The 14,400-nt window shown below is 51.4% G+C and overlaps 1 protein-coding gene across 1 annotated transcript in view; it reads left to right on the top strand.

Moving 5' to 3' along the window:
* Positions 1-14,400, top strand: part of Col20a1 (collagen type XX alpha 1 chain) — a 33,637-nt gene that overhangs the window by 14,100 nt on the left and 5,137 nt on the right. The window contains exons 14-27 of the mRNA XM_032904959.1: positions 99-235; positions 837-966; positions 1,180-1,322; positions 1,478-1,610; positions 2,012-2,160; positions 2,314-2,443; positions 3,385-3,423; positions 4,605-4,743; positions 7,909-8,051; positions 8,338-8,447; positions 8,713-8,871; positions 8,950-9,027; positions 9,684-9,770; positions 11,055-11,108. Coding sequence (XP_032760850.1) covers positions 99-235; positions 837-966; positions 1,180-1,322; positions 1,478-1,610; positions 2,012-2,160; positions 2,314-2,443; positions 3,385-3,423; positions 4,605-4,743; positions 7,909-8,051; positions 8,338-8,447; positions 8,713-8,871; positions 8,950-9,027; positions 9,684-9,770; positions 11,055-11,108 — 1,631 coding nt within the window. The remainder of the gene's footprint in view (positions 1-98; positions 236-836; positions 967-1,179; positions 1,323-1,477; positions 1,611-2,011; positions 2,161-2,313; positions 2,444-3,384; positions 3,424-4,604; positions 4,744-7,908; positions 8,052-8,337; positions 8,448-8,712; positions 8,872-8,949; positions 9,028-9,683; positions 9,771-11,054; positions 11,109-14,400) is intronic.

Here is a 14,400-nt window from a genome sequence, read left to right on the forward strand (position 1 = left end):
CTGGATGACCCGTATGCCCTCAGGCCCAGTGCTTCCCACCCTTTCCTCAGTCGCAAGGGTAGGGGTGGCAGCTCCCGAGGCCTTGTTGTGTCTTGCAGCTGTCCTAGGGCCCCCAAGACACCTGAGTTTCTCAGATGTGCGCTACAACTCAACCTGTGTGTCCTGGGAAGCCCAGAGGCCCCTGCGCCTAGTCAAGGTCAGCTACGTCTCTAGTGATGGCAGCCACTCTGGGCAGGTAAGAGCAGGGGCCCAAAGTTTCAAGGGCTTCCTGGAGGATCCAGAATCCTAGGTAGATGCAGCATCCACACAGGCATGGGGAGCCTAGCATCCTTAGGTTCTCACCCACATATTCTTCTTCCCGCTTGCTTATGCCTTAGTCCTTATCTGTTTAACCTCCTTATGGGATGTACTGCCTCATAGCCTTTGGGATGGTACGAGGCAGTGTCAGTGGCATCCCAGCTCTCCAAGGGCTCTGTCTCGCAGGAATTGGGGAAAGACCTGAAGCAAAGACACAGACACATACATGTACATGTGCACACATACATGTGCACGGGCACACACACATGTACATGTGCACACATACATGTACATGGGCACACATACGTGCATAGTGATTTCATACTGAGGCTTTGGTCACACCTGATTTAGAGGCAGAATGTTTTGTGGGATTAAAAGGTGAGACAGGAGTCTCTACTCCTGGACCAGGCTGGGGATCCATGGCTGATTGCAATTTTCCCATTTTGGGAGTCACAGGCTAGCCCTGGCTATAGGTCCAGAGCTTGGGTTCCCACTCTGAGCTCAGGTTCCTGATAGGTCTGCCTACATCCCTCCCACAGACTCAGGTTCCTGGGAACGTTACCTCAGTTACTCTGGGCCCACTTTCTTCCTCTACCGTGTACACCGTCCGAGTCACCTGTTTTTACCTCAGGGGTGGTTCCTCCGTGCTCACTGGCCATGTGACCACACGTGAGTCTATGAAGTCAAGGCTGGGGTACAGCCGGACTGTGTCCTTATGTCCTGCTAAAGGGCCTATGTTGGGTGTCTGTTCTGGCTGTACTAGGTCAGGTGGGGACAAGCGTCTGACAAGGGTCAGGGACATTCCTCCATGTAGCTGACCCTTGTCTAAAAGCAACAGCTAAGGTCAGTATCTATACTCCATTTATACACCTCGTCTTCCAGAGAAAGCTCCTAGCCCTAGCCAGTTGTCGGTGACAGAGCTCCCGGGAGATACAGTAAAGCTGTCATGGTTGGCCACTGCCTTGTCTGGTGTACTTGTTTATCAGATCAAGTGGATGCCCTTGGGAGAGGGGAAGGCCCATGAGGTAAGGACACAGGGACAGGTGCCCTTTCAGAGAAATTCCTATGGCCCTAGATCCCAAGGGCAAGTGAGGCTTAGGCTCTGTGCCCATCCCAGTCCTGTATCCTGAGACTATCTGTTTGCTTATAGCCTGTGACCCCTGTACTCTCCTTTCTCCAGATCTCTGTCCCAGGGACCCTTGGCACAGCCATCTTGCCTGGTCTGATGAAGCATGTGGAATATGAGATCACCATCCTTGCCTACTACAGGGATGGCACTCGCAGCGACCCTGTGTCCCTCCGCTACACCCCCTGTAGGTGGTCTATCACCTACATTCAGATAGTCTTGGGACAGGAGCAGGACAGAGGGGGATTCAGGCCTTCCTTGGTCCACATATACTCTCAGAACATCATATTCTCAGACTCAAGTCAAGCAAGCTACCTGAGTCCCTGAGACTCTGGGCTGGACCATTGTATCTGAGCCCACAAGGGGAACAAATCTTGGGGTGGCTAAGTCCAAATTCCCCAGCTGGGTGACACAGCTTCTATGCAAGACCTCCTAGGGGTTTTGGGGAACTCAGCAGGGGCATTGTGTAGAGTCAGGCAGGTCAGGGGCCTAAGACATGGTGCAAGGCCACCTGGCTAGCTGGCCTTCTGGTTGTGGGTACCTCCAGTCTGGAAAGCTTTGAATTCCATATTGCCTGTGCCTGGATAGCTGCAGCAAACAGGAGCCCCCCATCCAGCCTGGCCTTGTCCTCGGAGACCCCCAACAGCCTGCAGGTCAGCTGGACACCACCAAGTGGCCATGTCCTCTATTACCAGCTCAACTACACATTGGCCTCAGGCTCTGGACCAGAGAAATCGGTGAGCCACCCAGGGATTTAGGTGCTGATTTTTATTTATCTACTGAGGGTAGCGGCTTCTTTGTGGAGGGAAAGATGGGCAGAGGGAGTACAGCTTCGAAAGGAGAAGGAGGTCTAAGAGGAGAGGCTCAGAGGCCTCCTTCCCCTCCCACAGATCTCTGTACCAGGCACCAGGAGCCACGTTGTACTTCGTGATCTGATGTCTGCCGCCAAGTACAGGGTCCTGGTCTCAGCTGTCTATGGAGCAGGGGAGAGCATGGCAGTGTCTGCCACATACCGCACAGGTTAGTGGGCACCAATGCCGTAGCTCTTTCTAAATACCAAGCCCAAGCCAGACTTGGTCCATGTAGATGCTAGATCTAGTCAGACTTCGAAACTGGTCAGACCCCAGAGTAGGCTAGAGACTAGATTCAGTGAGACCTCATAGCCAGTGAGGCCCCAGAAACAGTGAGGTCCCAGGCACAACATAGAAGGTAGAGGCTGTGGACAGCGGGGTACCCAAAGCAAATAGAACAAGCTGGATCAGAGTGACTGTGGGATGCCTAGAAAATATGGAGAGTTCTGCCAAGAAGAGACCTGCCCTTGATGCCACAGGACATGAGCAGGTAGGTCTCTGGTGGCCTGGTGTCCTCCAACCCACAAGGCCAAGCTCAGCTGTGAACAGTCAGCTGGGAGACACAGCTGCTCAGAGCATAGGACCTTCAGAGGCTGTGAAGCCCACTACCTCAGCCGTAGTGCCCCCTTCGGGGCCATCCACTTATAATCCAAACGCCTATCACAGTCAGTCCCTCGCTGCTCAGTGGATGCCACCATGCCTGGAGCCCTGACTGTGACGTCATCTGCCTTGTACTGGCCACAGGATCAGCCTGTACCGCCACCTCAAGGCCTATGCTGTTTCCAGTCATCTCCCTGACCCTACCATCCAGTGCCTGGGAGTCATTTGGAGCCCATAATGTCTTTAGGCAGAGTCCCCAGTGGAACCTTGGGTTTTGGCCTGAGGTGTGCAGGGTAAGCAGGGGCATCCGCTCGCTCAATGTGACCCAGGATGACAGTGAGGAACAGAGACGACAGGGTTGGTGTAGCGAAGGGGGGCAGGTAGAGCAGACGCCTACTTGAGCCTAGGTCCACCTGTGCTCACCAGAGGCCCGACATTGCCCATGAAGTGGTCCTTCTGGTAGTTGGGCTAGCTTTGCTGTGACTCACCGGACCTTCCATATCCTCTCAGCAGCCTGCCCAGCCCTGCACCCGGACAGTTCCCTCTCAGGTAGGTCCTGTGTATTTGGGCCAGCTGTGCTCTGTTGTTTGCTTGCTCTGAATTTCTTGACTCTTCCGAGGTTGGGACAGGGTCATAGGGCATCCAGGATCCTTCTCAGATGACCCACAAGGCTGACAGGGAAGCTTTATTCCTGCTTCACCGTGGAGGAACGGAGGATTCCAAAGTTAGCATCCACACATGCAGGGCAGAGGCAGAGCTGTCTAGGCACATTCAGGCCCTGTTGCCAGGCACCAGGGTAAGGAATGCAAAGCCTGAAGTCCTCGTGAGTGCTATGCAAGAGGGTGGAGAATGCTTAGCATGAGGCATGACAGGGGATTCTGCCCAGCAGTGGAGTGCCTCAAGAATACAGGGTAGGTAGATAGGCTTTTCAGTATGAAGGCTATATGTCACCTGCGCCCAGCGAGAGAGCCTGCCCGGGGCTGCCACTGCCCTGAAGCTGGCAGGGATGGGTAGATGTGGCTGCTTCCTTGAAATAGGCCTCAGAAGGGCTGAGCCCCTACACCTGATGGTACACAGTTAAGCACCAGATACATACATGATTTCACTCTCTTACTTGTGCCAATTAATGCTGTATAAGGAGCCGGCACTTAGAGGAACCCACCATGACACTGATCACCCCTATGGCTCATAAGCCAGCCTCAGCCTATAGCTAGGGTCCTCAGGCTACAGAGAGCAAAGGGGGTTGCCTGAGGCTTCTGTGCTGGTCAGAGGGGAACTCAGCAAGGTCTGTCTTAAAAGAGAACAAACTTGGAGCTGGGTTGGGGCAGAGTGTGGCAGGTGTGTGGCAGGGACTCCACTGTGCCCGTATCTGTCTTTCCAAGTTGGAATATTTGGGTGAGCAATTTCCCTGGTGTCAGAACTAGGATTGAGGAAGGGGAACGGTTTGGCCTGGGGTAGATGTCAGCTTGGCTAGAAAGGGGCTAGATCTTCTTTGGAGAGCAAGGCAGTGCTGGTCCTATGGCCACCTTCAGGACCCTGCTCCAGCCTCTTACTGTCCTGGTGCCCCCAACTCAGGTTGTCTTCTCAGGCCCTTTCTTCTATAGCCTGCCACCCCTCTCCAAGTGGAATCTTTGCCCCTGTCCCTCCCTCTTCCCTGATTGTTCTTAGTCTTTGCCCCTGTCCCTTCCTCTCCCCTGATTGTTCCTAGTCACCATTCTCTGTTCCACCAGGGTATGACCTGATGGTGGCCTTTGGCCTCGTGGCAAAGGAGTATGCCTCTATTCGAGGGGTGGCTATGGAGCCCTCAGCCTTCGGTGTGGCCCCAACCTTCACTCTCTTCAAGGATGCTCAACTGATGCGGCGGGTCAGGTGCGAGGGGGCTGAGGGAGATGGGGGAACGAGAGGGGGCTGTGTAGACTTGGGTGGGAAGAGCTGGTGTGGGGCCTGTCACAGAGCAGCCGTGACCTTGCCCCAGAACTGATACCATGTCAGCAGGCCACAGACTGGTGCCAGCTCCGTGTGCTCCAGAAAGTCTCATTTGACAGATTAATAAAGTCTTGCGCGTGTGGAATTAGGCTCTGTGCCCAGCATGACTTGAAGCCACGCATGGCTCTTTTTCCTATGTGGCCCAGAGATCATTCACATTCACAAAATTCTGCATAGAAGCCGCGGTACTGTTCTCTCTCAGGGTTGTGTATAGTCCCTGTGTCCTGACTGGCAAAGCTATCACCATCCTAGGTTTGTAAGAAGTGGGTGCTTTCCAAGGAGCCATGAGAAGACCCACAGAGCCCATAGTATCTAGTAGGCACCCGTATCTGCTTGTCCCACGTTTTCAGTCTGAACTTTGGTGTACACGGTATGACTGAGAACAGGGTCACTTCCCAAACCTGAAAGTACTGAGGCCTGGGCATGTAACAAAAATATAAATAAACCTCACAGAGGCAAAAGCGCTGACCTTCACGCCACTATCATGTGCTCCCATGAGCAGGAAAGGAGACCACAAGTAGACTGGGCATGGCTCGAAGCAATCTGGGGCCCAGGTGCAGGCAGCAAGCTGGGGAATCTCGTTCCTGTTTATGCCCCTCCATGAGAACAGTTAGAAATTTCAGGTTGGTGCTCACAGAAGCTTCCTGGTCAAGCAAGAGAGAGGCTTGGGGGAGCCCTTCTTGTGTGCTCATCTGAGGCCCACACAGGCTTACCATTTCTCTACAGATGCATAACTCAGTGATTAGATACAGGTGAGCATAGCTATCCTTCCAACATTTATTTCATTGTATTACTGTGAAAGCAAAGTCTTCTCCTCCCGTCTTATGAATGGCATGGCTGGCGACTATCTGTGGCCATCCTCAATGAACCCACACTTCAGTTCTTTATGCCCTTCCTTCTCCAAACTTAGCATTTCAGTGGCTTTTCCCATTCAGTATCCCCTACTGTTCCTATCCCTAGGTGCATGCATCCCTCCCCATCCTCAGAGCCTCGCTTCATTTCTCACTCAGAATTTAATGGTCACGCTGGATGACTCCATTTCTTGCCTCCAGCAAATGGAGTACAGTGACCACAAAGTTCAATTTCATTTCCTTTGTACCCAGGCATGGACTTCCAGCATCATCTGGTGGTTCTTATTTTTGTTTTGTCGAGGATCCTCCATTCTGTTTCCCATAGTGCCTGTACTAATTTACCCTCCCAACCCTGTGCAAGGCTCTCTCTCCACCAACGCTCAACAGGCTTTGTTTTCCTGACTGACCGTGATATCGAGAACTTTTCCATCTGTATGACCTACTTGCACACTTTCCTGTGAGAAGTGTCCTTTGAGGCAGGCATGGCCATTGGCACATGTACATTGTGCTTGACCTTGCCATGCAGTCCTCATGCATCCCTGGTCCTCATGTCAGGCCTGGCATACATGGCTGCCCCTCACCTTAATGACTATCTCTTGGATCCCTTCACTGGCCTCTTCTTTCCTTGTCTTTGCTACAAATGTCCCTCCTTCCCACTCTGCCCCATTTTTGTGCTGTTGTGAGAGTTTCCAACTTGGGTAGACCTAAATGACATCCACCCCTCCCTTATAATCCCCACAGGAACCAATGAATTAATTGGGCTCACTTACAGAGCACGGGTGAGAGGCTACTTACAGGAGCCTAAAGCAACTCCACCAGAAGCCTTTACCCAGTGCAAATGGTGACTACCACATGGCCACATAAATGGATTTCCCCTTCAGTTAATTTCTCCCAAACTATAGACCCTAGAGATCCAAGGCAACATGCAGTTAGGGCAGAAGTGCATGCAAATGACTGTAGAGGGAGTGACCAGAATCTCAGGCAAGATTCCAATGATCCCACCCCCTCCTCTGAGGGGTACCAACAATGAGTAGGTCCGGTTACATGGCCTCTGGTTAGAAGCATAGCTGATCTGATGAAGACAGCAGCTGTTTTGTTTGGAGGACCATGTCTTACAACATGCATCTTTATTGATGGTGGGGAAGTTCTGTCACAGAGCAGGCTATTCCATCCTTCAAGTCCAAAATCTAGTCTGGTGGTTCAACTGGTCAGGGGACTGGACTCATGAGGCAAAGCCACCTCCCTCCCCTGGAGTACAGGCAGTTGAGGTGGTCTTGTTTCTGCCTCTCTTGTCTCCCCCACTGTATCTGTCTCTACACTTACCACAAAACTGGACCAAAGCTGCCTACATTCTCCTTGTTCCTTGTGCCTTCCTTGTTCCTCTCCTAAATGAGTGAGTTTTCCTGTAGCCCTCTGTCTATCCATTTGCCTTTCTGGGCTTCAAAAGAGGGCAGGACAGATGACTAATTTCCTCAGAGCGCCCACTTAACACAAGTGGCCCCCATCATGACAGCTGCTGCCAAAGGAGACTCTGGCTGCTGAGAGCGCAGGAATCCTTTCTGTGGTGAAACAGAGAGCTGCCCTAGGAAGGATCACGTGGTCATCGTGGTCACTGTACGCGGAGATCTGTAGAGTTATTGTGTGCATGGTAGCACCTCAAATCCTAGAACTCAGGAGTCTGAGAAATGATCACTCTGACTCTAATGCCAGCCCAGGCTATGTAGTGAGTTCTTGCCCCCAAGGAAAACAAAAGAAATAAAGGCTGACGGCTGAGCTGGTGTTTTTATAGTTCTTGACTTTTATCCTGAGAGCAGATGAAAGGCAAATAGTGAGGTGCAGACTGATAAGAATAATTTTACTAGTGACTCGAGACTCCATTTTTTTTTTTTTTTTTTTTTTTTTTTTTTTTTTTTGTTGTTATTCTGCCCTTAGCCTGGATTGGCATGGGCTGAAGACTCCCCACAGCACATGTACTCAATGGGAGCAACCCTTACACAGGGACCTCCATTATAGTCTTGGCCTGGCTTCAGGGAGCAGAGGGTCTGTTGGCCCAGGAGCGTTGGCACTTCTTGTTAAACATTGACAGTTTTGGGCGGGTGGGGGTGATTTGTTACACTTCCATGTTCTTTATGGAGGAATTGAGACAAGAAGACCTGTGCTCAGTTCCTGAAGTCTGTTCCAACCCTTGTCTCTCCAGTGACATCCACCCAGCAACCCTGCCACCAGAACACACCATTGTCTTCCTTGTGCGTCTACTTCCTGAGACACCCCGGGAAGCCTTTGCACTGTGGCAGATGATGGCTGAAGACTTCCAGCCCATCCTCGGGGTTCTTCTGGATGGTGACTGTGGACCCCATATCGCCCTTGGCAGTTGGGAGGGTTGGGGCCGCTGCCTACTTTCTTAACCTCATGGAACACGAGTCCAAGGATGACAAAGCCCAGACCAAGTTGTGGGTCTCCCCAGGTAGCTGGGCAGGGACGCCCACCATCAGTGAGAACAGATACCCTGGCTATCGCCATGGCTTTGCACTGTGGAGGGGCCCTGCTTGGCCTTGGGTAGGGCCTTTGATTTGTCACTGCTGCCTTCTTCCAACCATTCTCATCTGCTCCGTATCCTCCCTGGCAGCTGGCAGAAAGTCTCTGACTTACTTCAACCATGATTCCAGAGCAGCCTTGCAGGAGATCACCTTTGACCTGCAGGATGCAAAGAAGATTTTCTTTGGAAGCTTCCACAAGGTCCTGGGAACTGCCTGAGCCCCGACCCTCTGGCCTATACCTCCCTGCATGTGGTTGTTTCCTCTACCCTGTTCTGATTGTCCATCCTTAATTTGGGTCAGAGAGCAAACTCTTCTTTTTGGGAGGCTCCTGCAGCAGCTTTCTCTGGGAAGCTAAGGCCCCAATAGGTTCCAGAGTGGGGTCAGACTCACAGAAGTCTTTGCACTGGCCCTCTTAATCTGTTTTGATGTGCTCTGGGGTGGGAGACTTACTATGGTTTCTGCAGGTACATATAGCTGTAGGCCACTCTAAGATCAGACTTTACGTGGACTGTCGGAAGGTGGCTGAGCGGCCCATTGGGGATGCTGGCAGCCCACCCACAGCTGGTTTCATCACACTAGGGAGGCTAGCCAAGGCCAGAGGGCCACGGAGCAGCTCAGCCACAGTGAGTCTGGGCCTTGTCTGGGCCATCATTGGATGGGTGGGCTCTGCCTATAGGTCCTGACCTTCCCCTACTTCTCAGTTCCAGCTCCAGATGTTGCAGATCATGTGCAGCAATACCTGGGCGGACAAGGACAGGTGCTGCGAGCTTCCTGCATTGGTAGGTGGCAAAAAGGCCCTAGGCACTGTTCCTTGGCTCCGTGGGAGTGCCACTAAGGCTCTGTAACACAGAGTCCGGGGTAGATGGCCTGTCTAGATCCACTATGCTGAGAGAGATGAAAGCAGGCTTTCTGAATGAGGTATCCAGGAATCTGATAGGAAAGTCCCATGGGCTTTGGGGGAAGGCCAAGAAACGTCATCTGTAGCTATTGTAGCTACCATGGACTGGAACATCCAATTTCCATCAGTGACACCTATGTGTCAGGTAGAAGTCCCTGGTCAGCCCTAGAGAGAAGCTTCTCTATAGGCCCAGGTGGAGATTCAGGGAGGCTGTGGGACCCTGCTAGGCCTGCTGGGGACTTGGGAGCTTTCCTCACTAGTCCACTGGGATCCCTTACTAAGTGGACATGCTAGGAGCCTGGAAGAAGAGTGAGAAAAAGGAGATACCATCATGCCATGGGGTTCATGTGGGTGTCTAGGAAGGGCACCTGAGCCTGCTGCATACACAGGTCCTGGCAGCCCTCACTCCAACCTACCCTACCTCTGGTGATGACCCCAGAGGTCTCCTGGAGTCAGGTGTCCTTTGGCCATGCCGAGTCTTAAATCAGATGAGATCCAGTTAGTGGTTCACTAAGCAAATGATTTCTTTTCTTCCAGAGGGATGGAGAGACATGCCCGGCCTTCCCTTTAGCTTGTACCTACTCATCTGAGACCCCTGGGCCACCAGGGCCCCAAGGCCCTCCAGTGAGTCTGACATCTCCTCCTCTAGGGGTCACCAGCGACTTATGCTGCCATTGGTGGAGGTGGAGTGGTCTATTTATGCCCCTCACCTCAGCCTTCAGGAAACCAGACCCACCAGCAGCCCCCCACAGACGTGCTACACAGAGTTCAGGCTTCCTTAGGTTTCCTCCATCAGTATCAGACCTGCCATCCCAGTGTAGCCAGTCCCTCTGCATAGTGGCTGAGATTTTTCTCTCTTAGATGTACCCTCCATCTGCGGGCAGATGTTGGCCTTTCTCTGACAGAATGAGTCCAGGTCCAGCTGGTCTCCAGGACAGCACTGGTGGTGGCTGGTGGGCTATCATGTGGCAAACTACAAGCCACAGCCTGGCAGACAGCTGTGGAAAATGACTGGAAAGGAGTTGGCCAGTACTATGGGCCCTCTACCTTGGGCAAGCCATGGCCTCCTTAGAGGATGTTCACACCTCTTCTGGTCCCCTCTCTCTGCAAGCCCAAGGCTCCTTGGGCCAGTTTTGTAGAATGGCAATGCTTCCAGAGTCAGTGGTCACAGGACAGGTGTCGAGAGCACTTACTCTGCACTTGGTGGTCCACAGGCACCATTGTATATAGGCCCAGGGTGTGATTTCAAATCTGCTTCACTCCATTGGATGCCCAGCAATGATGAGGAGGGCAGTAAAGACATCTTCAACCTTTGAGGGTCCTGTTCCTCCCAGCAACACAGATAGGCATCCTTGGCTGGAGGAGCTTGAGTGTGACTGTCTTAGTCAGGGTTCTCTACAGTCACAGAACTTATGGGTGGTCTCTGTATAGTAAGAGAACTGGTTGATGACTTACAGTCTGTAGTCCGACTCCCCAACAATGATCAGCAGTGACTGTGAATAGAAGTCCAAGGATCTAGCAATGGCTCCATCCCATGAAGCAGGCAGGCAGGCAGGCAGGCAGGCAAAAAGAGACTCTTCCTTCTTCCAATGTCCTTATGTAAGTCTCTAGCAGAAGGCGTGTCCCAGATGCTAGGTCTGGGACATGCTTCGTCCCAGGTGACCTTGAACTCGAATCTCTTTGCCTTAAGCTCCTAGGATTCATAGCCGCTTTGCCTCAAGATCTCCATACCAAGATCCAGGTCAGAAACTTGTATCTCCCAGCCTCGATATCAGGGTCGAAAATGAGCCTTCCAATTCTGGATTATAGTTCATTCCAGATATAGTCAGGTTGACAACCAGAAATAGACACTACAGTGACTGAGGATTATGATGGAGCTGATACTCAGTCCTGTCTATATTTTTACAGGGCCTCCCTGGAAGGAATGGCACTCCAGGACAGCAGGGACACCCAGGGCCCAAGGTAGGTCTTGTGGAGTACAGGAACCATGTGCCTGATCTGGCCTGCAGTGGAAGGACCTCGTACATTCAGAGCACAGGGAAGGGCTCCCCACTGTAGAAAAGCAGGGATCTGTCATCCCAGGGCAATCAGGGATCCTTTTGTGGTCCCCTGTCACTGCTGGACACCTGGCCCAGAACCTGGTGTTCAGTGAATATTTGCTCTTCACCCACTCACATGGGCAGGACCACCCACGTGGCACAGGTGGGGAAACTGAGGCTTGGGAGGGCCAGTGGGTGTGTCCAGGCCACCCAGCTCCTCAATTCACTGTTCACTCCTTTCCATAGACACTAATTCCTCCACACACAACACCGAGTTTCAGAGTGTTTTCAAACACTGGCCCCCAAGTTTGTGCCGTCTAAGGGGTCTATGGGCATGTTGGGGAGAGGTTCTGACTCTGCAGAGGTCTCTGGGTATGTCAGAGTACGGATGCTTTTTTTTTTTTTTTTGGAGATGTAAAATTAATATCTGTATCAACTGGGGTGGCTCCAACAGGCCCCACCCCCAAAAATGACTCATTAAAGTTAATCTTGATGAATAGATTGAGTTTATAAGGGATTAGTCAGAGACAAATATAGGCAGCGTTTTGCCCCTCCGTTTGAATCTGGGGAGCACTGCCTAGTCTTAAAGCAGCAGAGATAACCACGGGTTTAGGATGCGTGCCGCGCAGACAAAATCGGGCCGACGCTGGTAGTGTTAACCTTTGTGTTTGCTCCGCTCTAAACGTCAGGGACTGCGCCGTTCTTAGCAAACACCATCTGACTCGGAAAGGACAGCGCTTTTGCTGTAGTCTGACAGATAAAACAGCTGAACGGCTGGCAGTCTGCTGCCGGATGATTTCCTTCCGGCTGAGGGTGGGAGACTGGTCTCATTACCTAGAGCAGGGTCTGGCTCTAGGAGGTCCGTGGGTGTGTTGGGATGAGGGTCTTAGTCTGAGGAGTGTGAGGCTGAAGGCAGGGTACTTTGGTAGCAGTACCATCCCGGCAGTGGCCCACAAGGTGCCATCCTTGCCTGGTTCTAGATGGGTAGGCCACAAGCCCACACGTACAGAGTACAAGATGTGCAAGGGGTGGCGGCTTCTGGGTTATGTTCCTCCCGAGCCTCAACCCTCACCTCCCTCTTGGCCCTCCAGAGGGTCTGCACAACTGCACCCCCTCACCTTGTCCCGCCCTAACCCTGGCGCAGTGTCTCTTGGGAAGGACTTTGGGCAGAGCTGGCTGAGGTCTTTGTACTGTGGACATGTGTATAGTAGGCAGCCTTCCATGGGTGACGTGCTCAGCCCCCTCTAAAGACGCTGCTGTGCTTGCCCCTGCCTTGGCACATTCTGCAAGAGTTCCAGTGTCCTCAGGGCTGGAGTCCTGTGTCCTTTTATGCACAGTGCCAGCTGTGCCCCTCGGAAGCTCAACAATGTGCACCTGCTCTCCTGCTCTCCTGCTCTCCCAGGGTGAGCCAGCTGAGCTCTCCCAGGGTGAGCCAGCTGAGCTCCAGACCACTCCTGGATAACTGGCTGATATAAGGCAGTCTGGTGGGGGAAAATGGGCATAACTATGGATTGTTTTTTCCTTTGGTTGGTTTGTTTAGGAGAGGGTCTCACTGTGGCCTATACTAGCCCAGAATTCGCTACACTAGCCTGGAAGTCTACCAGAAGCTTCCAGATTTTCTTGTCAGAAGTGTGTCCTCCGGCTCCCTACTATGAGTTTAGTTTGGGGTCATCTGGGCTGCTGAAGCGACTTGTGACTTCCTTGCTGTTAGTTTCATGCCCTCTAACCTTATTTGTGACTGGCTTCAATATGGATTTTAAAGGCAATATTTTTTGACTAGTCTACATCATTGCTCCGTTTCTTCTGGGTTTTGAGTTTCGTAGTCTATTTTAAAAGCCTCCCAAGGTGGGAAAGACAGCAGCAGGTGACGTTGTTTGCCACCAGACCTGACCACATGAATGTGTCTCAGGACCCACACAACCAAAGGACAGTCCTGACACTCTCTAGTCATCCTCTGACCTCCACGTGTGCCCATAAACACTAAACAAACACGTTAAAAACAAAAAGCCTTCTCCTAGCCTGAGAGTATAAAGTGGGCATCCTCTGGCTTCTCTGGGACTTCTGGGCCTTTCAGGCCTGTACACGTTGGTTCATCTCCAGCTCGCTGGTGTGAGGTGGGAAAAGCCATCTCCAATCCTTGAAAACCCAAACTCTAGTCCATCTCCTGTGGATTCAGCCCTCCTAGTCAGTACCACCTTCACCTAGCTGTAACTCCAAACGCACTTTACCCTCCCCATTGGCTTGTCTACTGGGCTCTGAGCCCAGCCTAGCCAAACAGTACCTGTCCACTGGGCAGTTCCAAGCATCATGAATGACAGTAGACCTACATCTTCAACACGGGCAGACTCAACCCACAGCAGGTTGTGTGTACGTACGGGTATGCACATCAGAGGACTACTCTATTCTCTTGTCAACCTTTGTGTGAGTTCCAGGGATTGAACTTAAGTCCCCAGGCTAGTGCAGTAAATGCAGCTCTCCACTGAGCAATCTCGCCAGCCCAGCCCAGTCTGGTTCCCCTTGTGTGTTCACTTTGGACTGTAGGACTCACTTGTCCATTTAGACTGGGAAACACAGTTGGTGTTTTTATTGGGATCAAGTTCAGGTGATAGCCGTACTCAGAAAGAGGTGGTACCCAGCTTTCTTATTTCTCTTACTTGTGATTATTTTATTTCTGCATTTTGCAGGTTTACATCAGATCATGTGCACAGTTGCTTTCCCTTCTCCTGCCCAACGTTTATAACTCTGGCTTCTATTTTTATTTATTTATTTATTTATTTATTTATTTTTTATTTTTTATTTATTTATTTATTTATTTTTTTGCCTAGTGGTGTTGGTGAATAGTTAGAGCTCTGTCGAATGGTGCCGTGTGGTGTTACAGATGCCTTATCTTTCTTCCCTTTGGCTTCAGAGTAATTCATCAGATGCACAGTTGATTCAGGCACTTAACCAGATACTCATCTTCATGTGATAACAAGATTCCTTTAATCTTAATTTACTTGAAATTTGAAAAACAAACCAAACGGACATTAAATGAATGTATTATTTGTTCAGTGATTATGGACATGACCAGGCAGTTTTCTTCCTGAAGCAACTTGCTGTTAAATTTGCTGGTTCCCCACATGCTAAGTACTCTTGCGTCATTAGGAAGTCAGCCTGGCGATGGTCCTCGTCACTGTCTCGTACGTGGTGGTGTTCCGCATGCTAGTATTTTATTT

The sequence above is a fragment of the Rattus rattus genome, chromosome 5 (assembly GCF_011064425.1).
Source record: "Rattus rattus isolate New Zealand chromosome 5, Rrattus_CSIRO_v1, whole genome shotgun sequence".
NCBI lineage: Eukaryota > Metazoa > Chordata > Mammalia > Rodentia > Muridae > Rattus > Rattus rattus.